We start from the raw sequence: 23,109 nt of genomic DNA on the forward strand, positions 1-23,109 counted from the left end.
ACTGAAATTAATTACAAACAGCTTGTGCAATTATGGCACATATGGTTGTAAATCTTCTCTGGGATCCCCTGTGTTCAGAAATAGTAGACATATATGGCCACTAAATGCTGCTGCGCATCACACGTGTATTAGGGGTTAATTAGGGAGCTTGCACTAAATTTTAACTTTAGTGTAGAGATCAGCCTCTCACCTGACACATCAGACCCCCTCATCCCTCCCAAACAGCTCTCTTCCCTCCCCCGCCCCACAATTGTCCCCTCCATCTTAAGTACTGGCAGAAAGTCTGCCAGTACTAAAATAAGTTTTTTTTTTTTTGTTTAAATAAAAAAGTAATAATAATTCTGCTGTGTAGGATCCCCCAAACAGCTTTCTAACCCTCCGCCTTATTGTGCGCCATCTTGGGTACTGGCAGCTGTCTGCCAGTACCCAGTTTGAAATAAAATGTTTTATTTTTTATGTTTTATTTAAAAATATTGAATGTTTTCTGTAGTGTGGCTGCCCCCCCTCAAAATCCAACCCCCCACCCTCCCCAGTCCTCTCTCCCACCTTACTCGTGCCTTATTGTCCCATAGAGTAGAGTTCCTACCCTCGAGCGCACCCACCCCCGTGCACACGCACGCGATCCGGCCCCCTTCCTTCACCGATGGCCGTCCACCCGCCTCCTTGCTTCAGCTCCCACTCACCAACGGTCACGGCCATCGATGGCCGATGCAGAGAGGGCCACAGAGTGGCTCTCTCTGCATCGGAATGCTAGAAAGTGTTATTGCAGGATGCCTCAATATCGAGACATCACTGCAATAACATTAAAGTGGCTGGAAGCGATCAGGATCGCTTCCACCGCTTTCAAAGACTAACGACGTACGGGTCGTTAACTGCATTTTTTTGAAGGATGTACCCCATACGTTGTTGGTTGTTAAGGGTTTAAACACCAAATAGTGTAGATGTAGATACATATGTTTTCTTATAAAAAAATTATATATATAGGATATATGTTGGAAACATGTAAACCCTTGTTAAATAAATAGTGTGTGGATGTGTAACGGTGCATTATTGATTGGGATAACTTTTCCTTACCTGGGGTTATAGCATTACTACTTGCATTACTGAGAACACTAGCAGAAAATCAATAAGCTCATGTGGAATCGCATAATAAAGTGTTTCCCTGCACTAGCATGCGCATTGTAGTCACCTGGGTCAAACCTTAGGTAATGAGAAGAGTATTTATGCCATCAGAAAATGACATGTACCATTACTATTATGTCACTGAAGGCAGAAAGCTCCTTTCTGGCTCATCATTCATTATCATGCTGTATCAACACCTTGAATGACCTTTTACACAATATACAAAAGTAGTTTTATGGATATGTTGTGTAATTCAAAAGCATGACCTTTACATTTCAATACAAATGCAGAGCTGAACAATATGTGGTCAGAGTAAGATATGGATAATTAAGTAATATACATGGAAACCAGCATTTTTAGTTTGCCCTACAGTAGCATAACAAAGCTATTGCTATATTATAGTTTTCTGGAGATTGAATTATTTTTGTGAGATCTACATAGTGTACTCCTCTTGACTTCCATAATGGCGTAGCATAAGATAAGCAGCAGCATTTTGTTCTATTTGTTCTCTAGGTATTTAGAGATGGCCCAGTATGGCTTACTTATGATGGTGATGTGGCAGGTAGTGCAAAGTTACCCTAAAGATTGGTGCAGTAGTTTTTACTATAGATTAAAGTCAGAATTAAATGTTCATGATTCAGAGTGTTCACAGCTCTCCAGTTTTCAGTTATTTTCAAATTTGCTTTGCGCTTTTGATATCTTTTGTTAAAGAGTAAACCTAGGTGAGCTGATAGGAGCTTAGGAGCTGCACATCTTTAGCATTTAAACAACTTTCCAGTTTACTTCTCAACAGCACCTATTTAGCAGGTGCACCACCTGCCTAACCTTTACTGACACCCTTGCTAAAATTGAAGCCAAAATTAGCTAATATTAAATGTTTTTAATAGTTGTTGCAGAAATTGCAATTTATGTTAAATTATGTAATTCATTTGTACTTTGAATAGCTTAAATGGATATGAAACCCCAACATTTTCTTTCATGATTCAGATAGAGAATACAATTTTAAACAACTTTCTAATTTTCTTTTATTATATAATTTGTATCATTTGTTGAAGATGCAGCAATGCACTATTGGTTTCTAACTGAACACACTGGGGAGCCAATGACAATGAGTATATATTTATGCAGCCACCAATCAGCAGCTAGAACCTAATTTATTTGCTGCTCATAAACTTACCTAGATAAACATTTAAACAAAGGATAACAAGAGAAAGAAGCAAGTTAAATAAATAATATAGTAAATTGGAAAGTTATTTAAAATTGTAAGCTCTGTCAAAATCATGAATGTCTAGTTATGACTTTACTGTCCCTTTTAAGTAACATTTCTAAATAAAAAAAAAATGTCATAGTATTGCAAAGTATTATATTTCCCCCATTCATAATGCCACCCCGCTGGCAAACTTTTCTGTGGGGAACACTGACTTCTATTATCAAATTTGCTTTGTTGGTATCTGTTGTTTTTAAGGCATACCTAGGAAAGCTCAAAATCAGCAATGCACTACTGGGAGCTAGGTGTTAATTTGAGGCTGCACATATATGCCTCTTGTCATTTTGTTTACCAGATGTGTACGACTAGCTCCCAGCAGTGCATTGCTGCTCCTTTAACAAAGGATACAAAGAGATTGATGCAAATTTGATAATAGTAAATTGGAACGTTGTGTACAATTATATGCTCGCTCTGAATTATGAAAGAAAAATGTGGGGGTCTGGGTCCATGTTCCTTTAACAAAGGATTTCAAGAGGACTACGCAAAACTGATAATAGAAGTAAATAGTTTAAAATGTCATGCTCTATCCAAGCCATTTAAATTAAAATTTGACTCTACTATCAGGTAATCATTTCCTTATCACATTGGTTCAGTAGCTATTACTGTAAATTAGGCTGTTCATTTTCTTATCTCTTTAAAGTGATAGTTTTACTTTCCAATTTCCAACATTCAACTCCACAAATACTCAACCAATTATGTATGTATAAAAAACATATAAGGACACGTGAGAGGCAAAAGCAATCCTACAATAATAAGCCCAAAACCTTTTTGATGGACAGTGTAAAATCCTGGCCATATGCTGTTAATGATAGAAACTCCCATAAAGAATGTTGGCTGCCATTCACCTGCCAGAGTACAACTGTAGCATTTTAAGGAGGTTTGTTGAGGGACCAATACTGGATATTAGGGAGACATGAAATAAAATCAGATAGTTTGAGGATTTTTTTCTTCTTCAAGCATTCTATATAGAAGTGAAATTTAACAGCCTGTGATAACGTATGTAATATACATAGTAAATGAGAAATAAAGAATCTGAAAGATAACCACTTCCTTACTGGCAGCAGCGCATATCATTGTCACTGTTTAGAATACTACAAGCTATTTGCCAACTCCATTTGCAACACAGGAAGATTGATGATAACATACTAAATTAATGGATGCATTTGTATTTCTCTAGAAACTCCTGGAGAAAGGCTCAAGCACAAATGCTTGAACAATGCAAATGTCAGCTGTGTTCAGGAAGCAGTTGGCTGAGACAATTCTTCAGGGCATTCATCTGTATGACTGTTCTGATATATTGCACATTACCTTGGAATTCCTCTGGCATTTATTTGAAACAGTATAAAAAAACAAAAACTTTTGTGACAGCATGCTTTGAAAATTACGTTGTGCTTTAAAATTTGAATGAGGGTTAGTTTATTAATCATTTCACTGCTATAGTGAGCTCCTAATAACTGTTATAACTTCTCATGGGAACCGTGTCTGGATCCCATTTGAAACAAGATAAATCTCCTGTTCTGTCTTATTCCTATTGGGGACACCGTTATAACTCTGCTCCCGGAGGAAATTTGCCACCAGACAAAATACATGGAAGAAAAAAAACATGGTAGAGACTATTCATCCCGTAGGAAAGGATGCTTAGCAGCCACACATGAGTAGAGTAATATTTTGTGAAGGCTTGTCACGTTCACGATGCACAGACTCCAGTTGGGCTAAGTGAGTATTCCACAAGGGAAGCCCTTACATCCTCTGCAGCAGATGCTGGTACATAATGGAAGCATTACACAAGGTGCTTTATGAGTCATAACATAAATTCACAAGACACTGACTAGGTGTCTGCATTTGCTGTAACAAACTTTTAATGGAAAGTTGCTGTTTTTTTCAATTATTACTATTTTTTGTTATGCCTATCCAACATATACTGGAAGGTATTCTTATGCACGTTTGGGAACACCTGCTTTAGTAGATTTCAAGAATACAGAAATATATTATTAGTTTTAGATCCTAATAAAAATAGGTAATTTTAAAATGTATTACTTTAACTTAAAGGGACAGTAAACACATTGTAATTACATGACTTTTTTGTTGTGTTGCCATAGAATAACATACCAGCCAAGCCTAAACATATTGTTTGTCAATACCTAAACTCCACCCACCATTAGTCTTATTAGGAGAAGCCAATCTGGGTTTGAGTCTGCAGAAGACAAGGCTAGCCATGGTCATAATGTTAGTATAAAGTGCTTGCTCTGCAGTTGGTATCCGTTAATTGCCAGTTATGGAAAGATATGTAGCAGAGGTAATTTTGAGTAGTCTGCAGTGTGCAATTCATGTTCTGGGAATAAAAAATCCACAATTCTTTCTTGAGATCTAAATAAGAAAAGAAAGCAAAATAAATAATGAAAGTATATTGCGGTATACTAGCTATAGAAGAGCCAGATCAAAAAAGGAGGTCTTCTAAAGCGTAATAAATATATATCTTAAAGGGATATGAAACCCCAAAAATGTATTTTGTGATTCAGACAAAGCATATCATTTGAAAAATGTTTAGAATATACTTCTATTATCAAATTTACTTTGTTCTTATGATATTCTGTGAAGAGATACCTAGGAAGGCATCTAGAGCACTATATGGCAGGAAATTGTGCTGTCATCTAGTGCTCTTGCAAATGGATAACATTCTTGCAAAACTGCTGGCATATAGTGCTTCAAAAATGGGCCGGCTCCTAAGCTTACGTTTCTACTTTTCAACAAAAGATACCGAAAGTGAAGAAAACTTGATAAGTAAATAAGAACATAGCTTAAAATCGCATGATCTATCTTAATCATATGTTTTATATCCCTTTAAATTGACCTCAAGACACCATTAACAATATAGTAGCTTAAAGTGATAGAAAACCCTAGCGTTTGTGAAATGCTAGGATTTACCAGTGGAACAAATAAAGGAGACTTTCAGTCATGACGTATAAAATACTTCATGCTGAAAGTTCCTTTATTTTGTCTGAAGCGTTCTCCGTGCTGAGAGTTTTTCAGGCAGCCTACGGCAGAACGTTTTATATACTGCCTGGAGAAGTCTGGTCAGAAGTGGTCTTCATGGAAGACGTGCAGCCAAAAGCCATAGCTTTGACATAAATAAGGTCTAATGACACAACTATGCATGAAAACAGAGGAACTGGGTACAGAAAAAGGACGGCAGGTGCTTTGGACTGATTAGTCAAAATTGGAAAAGCTTGGCTGTAGCAGATGGCAGTTAGTTCACAGAAAGACTGGAGTGCGGTACAATAATGAGTGTCTGCTGCAACAATGAAGCATGGTGGAGGTTCCTTGCAAGTTTAGGAATACATTTCTGCAAATAGAGTTAGGGATTTGGTCAGAATTAATTGTCTCCTCAATGCTGAGAAGTACAGACTGATACTTTATATATCATGCAATACCACCAGGTAGGCATCTTATTGGCCACAAATGTATTCAGTATGATGGCAATATTCCCAGAGACATACATCCTAAGTCATTAAGATCTACAGCATAAAGAAGAACAAGGAGTCCTGAAAGTGATGGTATGGGCCCCACATAGCCCTGATCTTAAAGGGACAGTCTAGTCAAAATTAAACTTTCATGATTCAGTGGATATAAAAAGTCTACACACCCCTGTTAAAATGTCAGGTTTCTGTGATGTCAAAAAATTAGACAAAGATAAATCATTTCAGAACTTTTTCCACCTTTAATGTGACCTTTAAACTGTACAACTCAATTGAAAAACAAACTGAAATCTTTTAGGTGGAGGGAAGTAAACAAAAAAAACTAAAATAATGTGGTATAACTTGGGATGTAGCTGTGGTAAGAATTAAGCAATCCCATTCAAAATCATGTTAAATAAGAGTCAGTACACCTGCCATCGTTTAAAGTGCCTCTGATTAACCCCAAATAAAGTTCATCTGTTCTAGTAGGTCTTTCCTGACATTTTCTTAGTCGCATCCTACAGCAAAAGCCATGGTCCACAGAGAGCTTCCAAAGCATCAGAGGGATCTCATTGTTAAAAGGTATCAGTCAAGAGAAGGGTAAAAAAGAATTTCCAAGGCATTAGATATACCATGGAACACAGTGAACACAGTCATCATCAAGTGGAGAAAATATGGCGCAACAGTGGCATTACCAAGAAATGGACGTTCCTCCAAAATTGATGAAAAGACGAGAAGAAAACTGGTCTGGGAGGCTACCAAGAGGCCTACAGCAACATTCAAGGAGCTGCAGGAATATCTGGCAAGTACTGGCTGTGTGGTACATGAGACAACAATCTCCTGTATTCTTCATATGTCTGGACTATGGGGTAGTTGGCAAGACGAAAGCCTTTTCTTCCAAAGAAAAACATATAAGACCGGCTAAATTTTGCAAAAACACATCTGAAGTCTCCTAAAAGCATGTGGGAAAAGGTGTTATGGTATGATGATACCAAGGTTGAACTTTTTGGCCAAAATTCCAAAAGATATGTTTGGCGCAAAAACAACACTGCACATCACTAAAAGAACACCATACCCACAGTGAAGCATGGTGGTGGCAGCATCATGCTTTGGGGCTGTTTTTCTTCAGCTGGAACTGGGGCCTTAGTCAATGTAGAGGGAATTATGAACAGTTCCAAATACCAGTCAATATTGGCACAAAACCTTCAGGCTTCTGCTAGAAAGCTGAACTTGAAGAGGAACTTCATCGTTCAGCATGACAACGACCCAAAGCATACATCCAAATCAACAAAGGAATGGCTTCACCAGAAGAAGATTCAAGTCAAGAGTCCAGCCCAGAATTCTGATTGAAAATCTGTGGGGTGATCTGAAGAGGGCTGTGCACAGGAGATGCCCTCACAATCTGACAGGTTTGGAGTGTTTTTGCAAAGAAAAGTGGGCAAATCTTGCCAAGTCAAGATGTGCCATGCTTATAGACTCAGACCCAAAAAGACTGAGTGCTATAATAAAATCAAAAGATGCTTCAACAAAGTATTAGTTTAAGGGCATGCACACTTATACAACCACATTATTTTAGTTTTTTTGTTTACTTCCCTCCACCTAAAAGATTTCAGTTTGTTTTTCAATTGAGTTGTACAGTTTATAGGTCACATTAAAGGTGGAAAAAGTTCTGAAATTATTTCTTTGTCTAATTTTTTTACATCACAGAAACCTGACATTTTAACGGGTGTGAAGACTTTTTATATTTTATTTATATATATATATATATATATATATATATATACTCCACAGCCCTGAACACTGACAGCTGCAAAGTTCCCAGCAACCCAGGCAGTTAACCCAAGAGCAGCCTGGGTGACAGGCCCGCAGGGAAGCATTACAAACATTATCAACGCACAGAAAACCTGGCACTCGCCAGCAGATTCACAGTAATGTTTAAAAGCAAAACTGGGGGAAGTCAGTTACATTTGGCGCCAAAGGATCAAGCCCAGGACCATGACAAGGTCTCCCCCTTCCTGGGACCCTAAACCAGCACCCACGCAATGCATACTTCCAAACAAACCAACTGGGAACCTCCCAGGGTGAAACAGGCTTTTGTAACCTCCCCTATGTAAATACAAAACACAGGAATGGACCGCACTCAGACTGGACTGGGTACACATCCTAAGCCACAGCAAACTCCACAGCCCTGAACACTGACAGACAACTGCAAAGTTCCCAGTCTGTCAGTGTTCAGGTCTGTGGAGTTTGCTGGGGCTTAGGATGTGTACCCAGTCCAGTCTGTGAGTGTGGTCCATTCCTTTTTTTTTTTTGTATTTACATAGCCCCTTCGTCAGATACGCCATGACGAAGCCCCGCATTGCCAATAGCCGAGGGGGTGAAACGCGCATCAGCTGACCAGATCACGTGGCCTTGTGTACCTCCCACAGCACCGCTTGAACACGGAGCGGTCTTTCTACATCATGAAATTGGAAATGCACTTGTTTGTTCGGCACTAATGGATGCCTGTTTCAGCAGCGGCTTTGGAAGGAAGGTGTAGTACACCCTTGCTAGTGCCTTAAATACTTGGCCTCTTTCTTAGCACTAAGTTTACAGTGCCTACGCTCACAGTTAAAAAAAATAAAAAAATTGCAGTTTGGTGACTCCTGTCGAGGTGTTTTCTTGGAACACACAAACTGCTCTACAGTTTAAAGGAGAACGTTGCGTGCGTACTTGGTTGCTTCTTTTGGCACATTAATCTGCATGGAACTTGCCTTTGATGTTCACTGGACTCTCTCTACTAACATTGCTCCGCATGTTAGAGCTAGCTAACCATCTGTGCAACTTTGTTGTTCCTTGTCTGCATTATATAACTGTTTTGCATAGAGTGAATGATCCGACAACTTAGATCCCATATAACATTACCTGCCTGGTTATACCTCACATACATTTTTTACGGGGTTCTGTGTGCAGCAGGGTGTAGTTGATTGGATTATTATTTTCCGTGCTCTGATTATCTGCAGATCACATTTACTGTGTTATTTCTGTTTTTGTGAACATTTCTATGCTTACAACTTTGCTTTAAAAGAAAAATCCTGCCCAGGATATACCTCCATACTGGTACGCGGGGGTTCTGTGAGCAGCTGGGTGTAGTTGTCTAGAATACATTTCTATGCATATGACTTTATTGCATGTGCTTATTAATACAGGTACCCTGGTTCACCCTGACCGGTCAGGTTCTTTCGTTTATATATAAACTTTGCTTTTTAGCAAGTAATCTGATTATTTACATCAGTTTGGCCTACGCATTAAAGGACCAGTCAACACATTAGATTTGCATAATCAACAAATGCAAGATAACAAGACAATGCAATAGCACTTAGTCTGAACTTCAAATGAGTAGATTTTTTTTATAACAAATGTCAGTTATGTATATTTCCACTCCCCTTTTACCATGTGATAGCAATCAGCCAATCACAAATGTATATACGTATAGTCTGTGAATTCTTGCACATGCTCAGTAGGATCTGGTGACTCAAAAATTGTAAATATAAAAGACTGCACATTTTTTTTAATGGAAGTAAATTGGAAAGTTGCTTAAAATTACATGCTGTATCTGAATCATGAAAATTTAATTTAACCTGAGTGTCCCTTTAAGATATACTATTTATTAGCACATCATTTTTGGGGGATGCAGTGTGTCTGAGATTTGAATTGCTATACTAATAAATTATTACTATGTTCACTTCAAAATGGGGCTGTGTTTTCTTGCTGTAAAAAAGTGCTGAAATCCCTGTCTTTTATGAAACAAGTCTCTTCTTGTTTCTTTCTAAAGTATTTTTTGATATACATATATATATATATATATATATATATATATATATATATATATATATATATATATATATATATATATATAGATGTATATATTGTGTGTGTGTGTGGGAATATCTACTTAAAAATACATATAACATATTCTGCTATGTACAGAACATTGGAATGTGAAATATTAATATTGGTTTCCTAAGATACAGTGAGTCCACGGAATCATCAATTACTGTTGGGAATATCACTCCTGGCCAGCAGGAGGAGGCAAAGAGCACCACAGCAAAGCTGTTAAATGTCACTTCCCTTCCCAAAATCCCCAGTCATTCTCTTTGCCTTGGTGCATGGAGAAAGTAAAGTTTTGGTATCTGAAGAAAATTGGATTCTTTCGCTACAAGCAAGATTTTATTATTTTAAGACAGAGTATGTTTACTCTGTTCTCTCCCTTGTTTCAAGGATTGGGTCTAGCCGTACTCCATGTTGGTCTCTTCAGTAGGGCAGTGGTGGCTTTAAAGCAGTTAGGAACTTGTAAGTTGGGCCTTGCTGTGTTTTCCTAACCTTTTGCTGCCCTAGTATAGAAAACCAGACTTGGTTTACTCTGTTCTCTCTTTTTCTACAGGTCTCTGTGAGGACCAGCGTCCTCTCATACCTAGTAAACTGTCCTCCTGCCGGAAGGCTAGACTGCAAGTAAGTGCCTCTGTCTTCTGGGGTTAGGAGACTCGGCACTTCAGAAGATTCAGCTGCAGCTTATATGGGACAAATGTATCCTTTGTAAGGATATTGAAAGGCAGGTAGCAGGCACTAAGATGTGACTGGAGACAGGGGTTATGACTTTTTATGTATTAAAGTATAATCCTTTTTATTCATTGTGGGTTCTGCTAGCAAGCTGTAGTTTTTTTAGCACACTTTGTGTAGATGGTCCACATAACTGCTTTATATGACTTATGCAGTTTGGATGCCTACTTTCCACACTTAAACGGTTGTGGAAATGTATTCTCATACTGTGTTTTAAGGACTTAGAATGTATTTACATAGAGACTGCTATGACCTCTAGAACAGTTGGGCTGTATAGCGTCTGAATGCTACGATATGTTACTTTGCTGTAACAGCTCAGGGAACGCTGCATGTAACGATGCGTGAAAAGACCGAATCTCCATGATCCTTCTGATCATTTCTTTCTTCTTTCTGCCGTCCGCCATTATTTTTAGGGCGGGAAGAGAACATTGTTAGAGACAGAGCGTGCTTGTATGCGATGCAGTTTTCTTTGGCGGGTCATGTGACCCATTTCTCCGCTTTGCTTTAGACTTGTGGTAGCAGAGTGGCGTCCCCAATGATATTAATGTTATTTATTTTATTCTCTATCACTACACAGGTAGATCCGTTGTGCTTCCAGGGCTGAGTTAGGCTGGGGAAGCGGAGTGAAAGTTTTTAAAAACAGATTTATATTTTTTTAATATGAATTGTCCTACTTCAGTTAAGCTGAGGTGTTTGAAATGGTCTGGCTTAGCGCTATTATCGTTCTCAGAAGCCCTCCCAGTACTTTATATAGTGCAAGTACACAGCATATTTACATAGTTGCATATGTACATATTTGTATGTTTTAATAAAAGGTTTTTCTTTTAATTTACTTCTGCATCAAGAACATCTCTGTCTTTTGTTGTTTGTTATAGCGCAAATGGTTGCCTATATGTAATATGTGATGCTTGCTTAGCTACAAATTTCTCATACTGAGATAGGTTTTTGTTCTGAACCCAATGTCTCTCAGGTAGATGCTGTCTAGGCAATGCGACAGCTTTCTCTTTTATCGTCCCAAGCCTCAATGGGATCACAGGCGGTGCCCTGCGGTTCCGCTCTCCTAAGTCTGGTGAGGAGGATTCGCCTGTAGTTTCTGAGGGTAAAATCTCAGATTCGGACAGTATAATTCCTTCATCTGATGCTGAAGTCGTCTTCTCCTTCAGATGTATGCTTGCACACCTTGTGTACTGTTAAAGGAGGTTTTGGCTACTTGGAAGACATCGATACCCTGTCGTTGTCAACCTTTGAAAGTTTTGTGAACTTTATCATTTCTATGATGTTCCTTCCTATGAGGAGGTGTTTTCTAGATGTGCCTTGGATGTTTTTACAGGAATAGGAGAAGCTAGGGATACCTTTCTCGCTGTCTCCAATCCTTTTAAAGGATTTTCCTGTTGCTGACTCCATTAAAATACATGGTGCCTTAAGTAGAAAGGCTTTTCTATTCTATGGCTCAGAACTTCGATCCCTATGGAGGGTAGCTGCTCCTTTACGGATCCATGGATAAGAAGCTGAGGTTTAATTGTTCATTTAGAGCAATGCCTTGTCTTATTAGACTTGCTGTGCTAGCCAGTCGGGCTTGTGGCTAAAATCTTGGAAATCAGCTGAGAAGCTTACCTGCGGCTTAGTGGTACAATCTAGGCTTTCTAGTTCTGCAGTTGCAGGTTCTTTTTTATGTTTCCTCCAAATCCAAGCTTCTGGCATTTCTTTTCCAGGATGACACCTTGTTGGGACTTGGTCTGGCAGAATTATCCTCTGACTTTACGGGAGAATACCACCCGTCAAGAGAGTAGACTAAAGGAAAGTTTTAATTTTCCTATTTCTGCAGGGTCCATTCTAAGATTCCTCCCAAGGGTAGATTTCTCCTTCTAGAGTATCTGCAATCCAAGTATGATGAGAAGCATTCCTTGAACTAAGTTCAGGACTTTTTCTGGGAATGATAGTCCCAGTCTGGGAATGGGATCTAGGTATTTACCTCAAGTTTCTCAGGTTCTGCCCTTCAAAGTAGTATCGATTCTCCTTTGCTGCAAGTGGGCCTGTTCATAACGAACATAGACCTGAAGGATGTGTATTTATAGTTCCCATGATCAGGATCTTCTCAAGTCTCTGAGTTTCGCCTTCCTGGAAAGACTTTTAGGTCTTGGGTTGAGATTTTGAATTTAGCTGCAGTTGATTTTCCCTTCACTTTTCAGTGACTCTATGTATGGAGGGAATTGGGCTGGTGGTTTCCATGGACATCATTCTCTTTTTGCTATTTTCCATACAATGAAGATCATTCTGATCTGTCTCCAGGGATAGATCTAGATCAATCATCAAGAGACTTTCTCTCGTAGTGGATTTTCAGGAGTATCTGTCTCAGGGCGCGTGCTTCTGGAGACATTCCTGGGTGATGTGACCATGGACGCCAGCCTGCTGGGCTGGAAAGCAGTCTGTGACTTATTTAAGGCATGGAAGTGTCTGCTTTCCTCTTTAACATCTTGAAGTTGAAGGAGATTCACAATGTTCTGAGGGCTTGCCTCAGTCCTGTATTCCAGTCGGACAAGGTCACCTCAGTGGCTTACATCAGTGGCCGTGCTGTCTAAGGCACTGGATTAAACCTCCAGTCTCCTTGGAGGTGTGGGTTCGGATCCCACCACTCCAGAATCCAGTTAACCTATGCAGTGCATGGACATTATTTAATCCAGAGGTACTCAGAGTTCCTTAGTCGTGTAGAAGGTGACTTGGATTGTCTGTGGGCGGAAGCTCACAATTGCTGTTTGTCATCCACTTTCCAGGGGTGGACAACTGGGAATCAGATTTCTGAACAGACAGATATTTCATCTGGGGAGTGGGACTCTCCATCCGGAGGTGTTCTCTGGGTAAACCCTCAAATGGGGGGTTTCTGGAATTGACTTTTGAGGGCGTTTCGGCAGAACGCCAAGCTTCCAAGGTATGGTTCAAGGTCTAGGGATCGCAGACCGTTCTGATAGACGTTTTGGTGGCTTTTCTTGGAATTTTATTCTGGCATCCCTGTTTCCTCCGTTTGCTTCCTTCCACGAGTCATTGCTTGTGTCAAACAGGAGAGAGCATCAGTAATTCTGATAGCTCCTGTATGGCTTTGCAGGATTTGGTATGCAGACCTAGTGGAGATATTGTCTCTCCCACCTTGGAGATTGCCTCTGAGGAAGGACCTTCTAATTCAGGGTCTTTTCTTTCACCCAAATCATTTCTCGGAAGCTGACTGCTTGGAGATTGGACGCTTAGTTCGGTTTAAGCGTGAGTTTTTTGAGTCGGTCATTGAGACCATGTTCTGGCTTATAGCCTGTTACTTGAAACTTTTACCATAAGATATGGGTCATGATTTTTAGGATTTTGCCCTTTCCACTGGAAGGTCTGGAGTTTTGTTAGTCAGCTCTCTGAAGAGTCAGAATTCTGCATTATCTTTTCTTGCCGCATAAGCGTCTGGCGGACGTGCCAGATGTGCAATTTTTCTCAGGCCTTGGTCAGAATCAGGCCTGTGTTTAAGTCTGTTGCTCTTCCTGGGAGCCTTAACTTTTGTTCTTAAAGTTTTGCAGCAAGCTCCGTTTGAGCCATTGCATTCCATAGATATTAAGTTATCTTGGAAGGTTTTGTTTCTTATTGTATCTCTTCTGCTCGGAGAGTGTCGGAACTCTCAGCTTTGCAGTGTGATTCGCCTTATCTTCTCTTTCTCTTTCTTCGTACTAAGTTAGGTTTCTTCCTAAAGTGGTTTTGGACAGAAATTTTAATCAGGTTGTTCCTTCTCTTTGTCGTAGTTCTTCTTTTCTGAAGAACGTTTGTTGCACAACTTGGAGGTTGCGCGTGCTTCTGCTACTTCTCTTTCTCTCTGGTTGAGAAGTATAATTGGATTTGCTTATCAGACTGCTGGGCCGCAGTCTTCTGAGAGAATTACTGCTCATTCCACTAGGGCTGTCTCTTCTTCTTGGGTTTTCAAAAATGAAGCTTCTGTGGAACGGATTTGCAAGGCTGCAACTTGGTCTTCTCTGCATACCCTGTCCAAATTTTACAAATTGGATACTTTTTCCTCGGCTGGGGTTCTTTTGGGAGTAAGGTTCTTCAAGCAGTGGTGCCTTCTGTTTAGGTTAGCTATCTTGTCCCTCCCTAATCATCGGTGTCCTCTAGCTTGGGTATTGGTTCCCAACAGTAATTGATGACTCTGTGGACTCACCGTATCTTAGGAAAGAAATCAAAATTTATGGCCCGTCCTTTATTTTAAGACAGTTATTTTTAACTTTAACCTCAGGCACCTCTACACCTTATGTTTCCTTTTTCCTTTTCTCCATTTTCCTTCGGTCGAATAACTGGGGAATGTGGGAAGGGAAGTGACATTTAATAGCTTTGCTGTGGTGCTCTTTGCCTCCTGCTGGCAAGGAGTCATATTCCCAACAGTAATTGATGATTCTTTGGACTCGCCGTATCCGGGGGAAAAAAGAAATTTATCAGCTAAGCATAAATTTTGTTTTACAGTAAATACATATTTTAAACCTTTATTAATAATGAATATTGCATAAATGTTTTTTCATGTTTTCATCTACTTGACTGCAAAGAGCTCCAATGCACTTATATATGTCCTATGTGTGTTCGTATTTATGTGTGTATATGTCTGTAAATACATATTTACACACACACACACACACACATATATATATATATATATATATATATATATATATATATATATACCTGTGTGTGTGTGTGTGTGTGTGTGTGTGTATATATGTGTGTACATACACATATACACACACATACATACAATATGCATCTTTAGACATGTATGTATGTCCGTTTATTATTTTTGTCTGCAATATTTTTGATATTTTAAAATACTTTTTATTACAGTGTTATTATGATTGAAAGTGTACTTTGTAATGTATTTTTGATGTTTTATGCAACTTTTTAGTTTTGTGAAACAGTTAACCAGAGCTCTGAAGTTGCGGAAATCATTCAAGCGATCATGTGTACTTTCAAATTGTAATATGTGCTGTAAGCCCGACGAGTGCACCCCCCTTGATACACCCCTTATCGCTTGCGCACAAATGTTTCCGCTTCACTCGTAATCTGGCCCTTAATGTTTTAAAGCATTTTAACTGCCTCCTTGTTAGCATTATCTGCTGTTCTTAAAAGGACACTCAAGTCAAAATTAAACTTGCTTTATTCAGATAGAGCATGACATTTTAAACAACTTTCCAATTTACTTCCATTAACAAAATGTGCACAGTCTTTTTATAATTACACTTTTTGAGTCACCAGCTCCTACTGAGCATGTTCAAGAACTGACAGAATATACGTATATGCAATTGTGATTGGCTGATGGCTGTCACATGACACGGGGAGTGGAAATAGACATAACTGAAATTTGTGAGAAAAAAAAAATCTACTACTCATTTGAAGTTTCATGCTATAGAGCCGAATTATCAAGGGCCAAACAGCCCCTGATGCCCCTGTTTCCGTGCAAGCCTTTAGGCTTGCCAGAAACAGTAGTTAAGAAGCAGTGGTCTTAAGACCGCTGCTCCTTTTAACTGGTTCGCCTGCTCCGAGCGGTGGACAGCAATCAACCCGATTTGAATACTATCAGGTTGATTGACACCCCCTGCTAGCGGCTGATTGGCCGTGAATCTGCAGGGGGCGGCATTGCACAAGCAGTTCACAAGATTTGCTTGTGCAATGATATGCTCAGCGGATCATGACGGACAGACCGATGATAAATCGGCCCCTAATTGCTATATTCATTGTCTTTTTGTCATGCATTTGTTGATTATGCAAATCTAGTATATTGACTGCTCCTTTAATGAGAAAAAAAAGGGAGTACAATGCCCCTTTAATTGTTTAAATGGATCTGACTTGCATATAATAGTCTAAAAGTATCTGAGCCTCTTTCTCTTCTAGATGGATGGTCCTGGATTGGCAGTTTCAGCTTCATGTGGGGACATTGAAGACTCAAAAGAGAACTTGGATACACCCTTCTCCAGGTGTGGACACATACATTTTTTTTTTTCTTTCTTTGGGTCAATGTTTGTATGTACCTTTTTATTGTTCCCATTTATTTAATGTGCGCTTATTTGCAGCTAGTTTTTGTTCCTTTACAGGGACATGGTAGACTGAAGTGTATTGGTTTTGTATGTGTGTATGTATATGTGTGTATGCATGTGTGTGTATGTATATGTGTGTGTGTGTGGTATATGTATGTATGTATATATATGTATGTATATGTGTGTATATATATATATATATATATATATATATATATATATATATATATATATATATATATATTAATTAATATTATTTTAGGTACACCTTGCTAGTTCCCGGGTTTGACCTCCTTTTACCTTCAGAACTGCCTTAATTCTTCATGGCATAGATTCAACAAGGTGTTGGAAACATTCCTCAAACATATATATTGACATGTTAGCCTCACACAGGTGCTGCAGATTTGTTGGCTGCACATCCATTATGCAAATCTCCCGTTCCACCACATCCCAAATGTGCTCTATTGGTTTGAGATCTGGTGACTGTGGAGGCCATTGGAGTACAGTGAACTCCATTGTCATGTTCAAGAAACCAGTTGGAGATGATTTGAACTTTGTGCATTATCCTGCTGGAAGTAGCCATCAGAAGATGGGTACACTGTAGCCATAAAGGGATGGACATGGTCAGCAACAATACTCGGGTAGGCCGTGGCGTTTAAAAGATATTTCTCTTGTAAGGTGTATCCAGTCCACGGATCATCCATTACTTGTGGGATATTCTCATTCCCAACAGGAAGTTACAAGAGGACACCCACAGCAGAGCTGTAATATAGCTCCTCCCCTAACTGTCATACCCAGTCATTCTCTTGCAACTCTCAACAAGCTAGGATGTTGTAGGAGAGAGTGGTTAAATAGAATAAAAACACTAGAAAATGCTGCTGATACCGGATTAATGTAAGTTAAGCCTGAATACAGTGATTTAATAACGACTGGTATCATGCTTACTCCCAGGGGTAATACCCTTATGATATTGCAATATAAACGTTTGCTGGCATGTTTAATCGTTTTTATATATGCATTGGTGATAAAACTTTATTGGGGCCTAGTTTTTTCCACATGGCTGGCTTAAATTTTGACTAGAAACAGTTTTACTGAGGCTTTCCACTGTTATAGTATAAAAGTTACAGTTGGTGCAGTTAAAATTACAAACTGTGACATCCAGCTTCCCTCAGGAGTCCCCTGTATGCTATAGGACATCTCTAAAGGGCTCAAAGGCTTTCCAAAGTCGTTTATTGGGGAAGGTAGGACCACAGCTTGTTGTGGCAGTTGGTTGTGACTGTTAAAAACAAAAACAAAAAAAAACAAAAAACGTCTATTTAGTTTTTTTTTATCTGTTTTTTGAACTAAGGGGTTAATGATCCATTTGCAAGTGGATGCAATGCTCTGCTAGCCTATTACATACACTGTAAAAATTTCGTTTGATTTACTGCATTTTTTCACTGTTTTTCAAATTCTGACAAAATTTGTTTCTCTTAAAGGCACAGTACCGTTTTTTATATTTGCTTGTTAACTTGATTTAAAGTGTTTTTCAAGCTTGCTAGTCTCATTGCTAGTCTGTCTAAACATGTCTGACATAGAAGAAACTCCTTGTTCATTATGTTTAAAAGCCATGGTGGAACCCCCTCTTAGAATGTGTACCAAATGTACTGATTTCATTTTATGCAATAAAGATCATATTCTGTTTTTAAAAAAATTATCACCAGAGGAATCTGACGAGGGGAAAGTTATGCCGACTAACTCTCCCCACGTGTCAGACCCTTTGACTCCCGCCCAAGGGACTCACGCTCAAATGGCGCCAAGTACATCTAGGGAGCCCATAGCGTTTACTTTACAAGACATGGCGGCAGTCATGGATAATACACTCTCAGCGGTATTAGCCAGACTACCTGAACTTAGAGGTTAGCGAGATAGGTCTGGGGTGAGACAAAATGCAGAGCATACTGACGCTTTAAGAACCATGTCTGATACTGCCTCACAATATGCAGAAGCTGAGGAAGGAGAGCTTCAGTCAGTGGGTGATGTTAATGACTCAGGAAAAATACCTGATTCTAATATTTCTACATTTAAATTTAAGCTTGAACACCTCCGCGTGTTACTTAGGGAGGTTTTAGCTGCTCTGAATGACTGTGATACCATTGCAGTGCCAGAGAAATTTTGTAGACTGGATAAATGCTTTGCAGTGCCGGTGTGTACTGATGTTTTTCCAATACCTAAAAGGTTTACAGAAATTATTAATAAGGAATGGGATAGACCAGGTGTGCCGTTCTCTTCCCCTCCTATTTTTAGAAAAATGTTTTCCAATAGACGCCACCACACGGGACTTATGGCAGACAGTCCCTAAGGTGGAGGGAGCAGTTTCTACTCTAGCAAAGCGTACTACTATCCCTGTCGAGGACAGTTGTGCTTTTTTAGAGCCAATGGATAAAAAATTAGGTAACCTTAAGAAAATATTTATTCAACAAGGTTTTATCCTACAGCCCATTGCATGCATTGCCCCTGTCACTGCTGCTGCGGCGTACTGGTTTGAGTCTCTGGAAGAGGCTTTACAGGTAGAGACTCCATTGGATGACATACTTGGCAAACTTAGAGCACTTAAGCTAGCCAATTATTTTATTTCTGATGCCATTGTTCATTTGAATAAACTAACGGCTAAGAATTCTGGTTTTGCTATACAGGTGCGCAGAGCGCTATGGCTTAAATCATGGTCAGCTGATGTGACTTTAAAATATAAGCTACTTAACATTCCCTTCAAGGGGCAGACCCTATTCGGGCCTGGTTTGAAGGAGATTATTGCTGATATCACGGGAGGAAAAGGTTGTGCCCTTTTTCAGGACAGGTCCAAATCTAGGGCCAAACAGTCTAATTTTCGTGCCTTTCGAAACTTCAAGGCAGGTGCGGCATCAACTTCCTCTAATAATAAACAAGAGGGAACTTTTGCTCAATCCAAGACGGTCTGGAGACCAAACCAGACCTGGAAAAAAGGTAAGCAGGTCAAAAAGCCTGCTGCTGCCTCTAAGACAGCATGAAGGAACGACCCCCTATCCGGTAACGGATCTAGTAGGGGGCAGACTTTCACTCTTCGCCCAGGCATGGGCAAGAGATGTTCTGGATCCCTGGGCGTTGGAAATTATATCCCAGGGATATCTTCTGGACTTCAAAGCTTCCCCCCCAAAAGGGAGATTTCACCTTTCACAATTATCTGCAAACCAGATAAAGAGTGAGGCATTCTTACACTGTGTACGAGACCTCCTAGTTATGGGAGTGATCCATCCAGTTCCAAAGGAGGAACAGGAACAGGGTTTTTACTCAAATCTGTTTGTGGTTCCCAAAAAAGAGGGAACCTTCAGACCGATTTTGGATCTAAAGATCTTAAACAAATTCCTCAAAGTTCCGTCATTCAAGATGGAAACTATTCGTACCATCCTACCACTGATCCAGGAGGGTCAATATATGACTACAGTGGATCTAAAGGATGCTTATCTTCACATTCCGATACACAAAGATCATCATCGGTTTCTCAGGTTTGCCTTTCAAGACAGGCATTACCAGTTGTAGCTCTTCCCTTTGGATTAGCTACAGCCCCAAGAATCTTTACAAAGGTTCTAGGGTCGCTTTTGGCGGTCCTAAGGCCGCAGGGCATAGCAGTAGCCCCTTATTTAGACGACATCCTGATACAGGCGTCAAACTTCCAAATTGCCAAGTCTCATACGGACGTAGTACTGGCATTTCTGAGGTCGCATGGGTGGAAAGTGAACGAGGAAAAGTGTTCTCTATCCCCACTCACAAGAGTTTCCTTTCTACGGACTCTGATAGATTCTGTAGAAATGAAAATTTACCTTGACGGAGTCCAGGTTATCAAAGCTTCTAAATTCCTGTCGGGTTCTTGATTCCATTCCGCGCCCTTTGGTGGCTCAGTGTATGGAAGTAATCGGCTTAATGGTAGTGGCAATGGACATAGTGCCGTTTGCACGCTTACATCTCAGTGGAGCGGGGATTACACAGATTTGGCCCCTCAACTGAATCTGGACCAAGAGACCAGGGATCCTCTTCCCTGGTGGCTATCTCGGGTCCATCTGTCCAAAGGTATGACCTTCGCAGGCCAGATTGGACTATTGTAACAACAAATGCCAGCCTTCTAGGTTGGGGTGCAGTCTGGAACTCCCTGAAGGCTCAGGGATCGTGGACTCAGGAGGAGTCTCTCCTTCCAATAAATATTCTGGAACTAAGAGCGATATTCAAGGCTCTTCAGGTTTGGCCTCAGTTAGCAACTCTGAGGTACATCAGATTTCAGTCGGTCAACATCACGACTGTAGCTTACATCCACCATCGAGGGGGAACAAGAAGTTCCCTAGAGATGTTAGAAGTTTCAAAAATAATTCACTGGGCAGACATTCACTCTTGCCACCTATCAGCTATCCATATCCCAGGTGTAGAGCACTGGGAGGCAGATTTTCTAAGTCATCAGACTTTTCATCCGGGAGAGTGGGAACTCCATCCGGAGTTATTTGCACAACTGATTCTCCGTTGGGGCAAACCAGAACTGGATCTCATGGCGTCTCGCCAGAACGCCAAGCTTCCGTGTTACGGATCCAGGTCCAGGGATCCCAAGGCGACACTGATAGATACTCTAGCAGCGCCCTGGTCTTTCAACCTGGCTTATGTGTTTCCACCGTTTCCTCTGCTCCCTCGACTGATTGCCAAGATCAAGCAGGAGAGAACATCGGTGATTCTGATAGCACCTGCGTGGCCACGCAGGACCTGGTATGCAGATCTAGTGGACATGTCATCCTTTCCACCATGGTCTCTGCCTCTGAGACAGGACCTTCTACTTCAGGGTCCTTTCAACCATCCAAATCTAATTTCTCTGAGGCTGACTGCCTGGAGATTGAATGCTTGATTTTATCAAAGCGTGGCTTCTCCGAGTCAGTTATTGATACCTTAATACAGACACGAAAGCCTGTCACCAGGAAAATTTACCATAAGGTATGGGGTAGATATCTTTATTGGTGTGAATCCAAGGGTTACTCATGGAGTAAGGTCAGGATTCCTAGGATTTTATCTTTTCTCCAAGAAGGTTTGGAAAAAGGATTGTCAGCTAGTTTCTTAAAGGGACAGATTTTTGCTCTGTCTATTCTTTTGCACTAGTGTCTGGCAGATGTTCCAGACGTTCAGGCATTTTGTCAGGCTTTAGTTTGAATCAAGCCTGTGTTTAAACCTGTTGCTCCACCATGGAGCTTAAACTTGGTTCTTAAGGTTCTTCAAGGAGTTCCGTTTGAACCTCTTCATTCCATAGATATCAAACTTTTATCTTGGAAAGTTCTTTGTTTTTGTTTTTTTTGGTAGCTATTTACTCGGCTCGTAGAGTCTCTGAGCTATCTGCCTTACAATGTGATTCTCCTTATCTGATTTTTCATACGGATAAGGTAGTCCTGCGTACCAAACCTGGGTTCTTACCTAAGGTGGTATCTAACAAGAATATCCATCAAGAGATTGTGGTTCCATCCTTGTGTTACACAATCTGGACGTGGTCTGTGCTTTAAAGTTTTACTTACAAGCTACTAAAGATTTTCGTCAAACATCTGCTTTGTTTGTTGTCTACTCTGGACAGAGGAGAGGTCAAAAGGCTTTGGCAACCTCTTTTTCTTTTTGGCTAAGAAGCGTAATTCGCTTAGCCTATGAGACTGCTGGAAGCAGCCTCCTGAAAGGATTACAACTCATTCCACTAGAGCTGTTGCTTCCACTTGGGCCTTTAAAAATGAGGCTTCTGTTGAACAGATTTGCAAGGCGGCGACGTGGTCTTCGCTTCATACTTTTTCAAAATTTTAAAAATTTTATACTTTTGCTTCTTCGGAGGCTATATTTGGGAGAAAAAGGTTTTACAGGCAGTGGTTCCTTCCATTTAATTTCCTGCCTTGTCCCTCCCTTCATCCGTGTACTTTAGCTTTGGTATTGGTATCCCACAAGTAATGGATGATCCGTGGACTGGATACACCTTACAAGAGAAAACACAATTTATGCTTACCTGATAAATTTATTTCTCTTGTGGTGTATCCAGTCCACGGCCCGCCCTGTCATTTTAAGGCAGGTAATTTTTAAATTTAAACTACAGTAACCACTACACCCTATGGTTCCTCCTTTCTCGGCTTGTTTTCAGTCGAATGACTGGCTATGACAGTTAGGGGAGGAGCTATATTACAGCTCTGCTGTGGGTGTCCTCTTGCAACTTCCTGTTGGGAATGAGAATATCCCACAAGTAATGGATGATCCGTGGACTGGATACACCACAAGAGAAATAAATTTATCAGGTAAGCATAAATTGTTTTTATTGGTACTAAGGGGCCCATAGTGTGCCAAGAAAATATCCCCCACACCATTACATCATCATCACCACCAGCCAGAACCATTTATACAAGGCAGGATGGATACATGCTTTCTGACCCTACCATCTGAATGTTGCAGCTGAAATCGAGACTCATCAGACCAGGCAACATTTTTCCAGTCTTCTATTTTCCAATTTTGGTGAGCCTGTGCAAATTGTAGCCTCAGTTTCCTATTCTTAGCTGATAGAAGTGGCACCCGGTGTGGTCTTTTGCGGCTGTAGCCCATCTGCTTCAAGGTTCGA

At 40.2% G+C, this 23,109-nt stretch overlaps 1 protein-coding gene across 2 annotated transcripts in view; it reads left to right on the forward strand.

Annotated features, from left to right (window-relative positions):
* Positions 1 to 23,109, forward strand: part of HMG20A (high mobility group 20A) — a 168,226-nt gene that overhangs the window by 31,001 nt on the left and 114,116 nt on the right. For both annotated transcript variants that reach the window (XM_053717340.1, XM_053717341.1), the window contains exon 3: positions 16,345 to 16,427. In XM_053717340.1, the coding sequence (XP_053573315.1) occupies positions 16,345 to 16,427 (83 nt within the window). The remainder of the gene's footprint in view (positions 1 to 16,344; positions 16,428 to 23,109) is intronic.

This window comes from Bombina bombina, chromosome 6, assembly GCF_027579735.1.
Source record: "Bombina bombina isolate aBomBom1 chromosome 6, aBomBom1.pri, whole genome shotgun sequence".
Taxonomy (NCBI): Eukaryota; Metazoa; Chordata; class Amphibia; order Anura; family Bombinatoridae; genus Bombina; species Bombina bombina.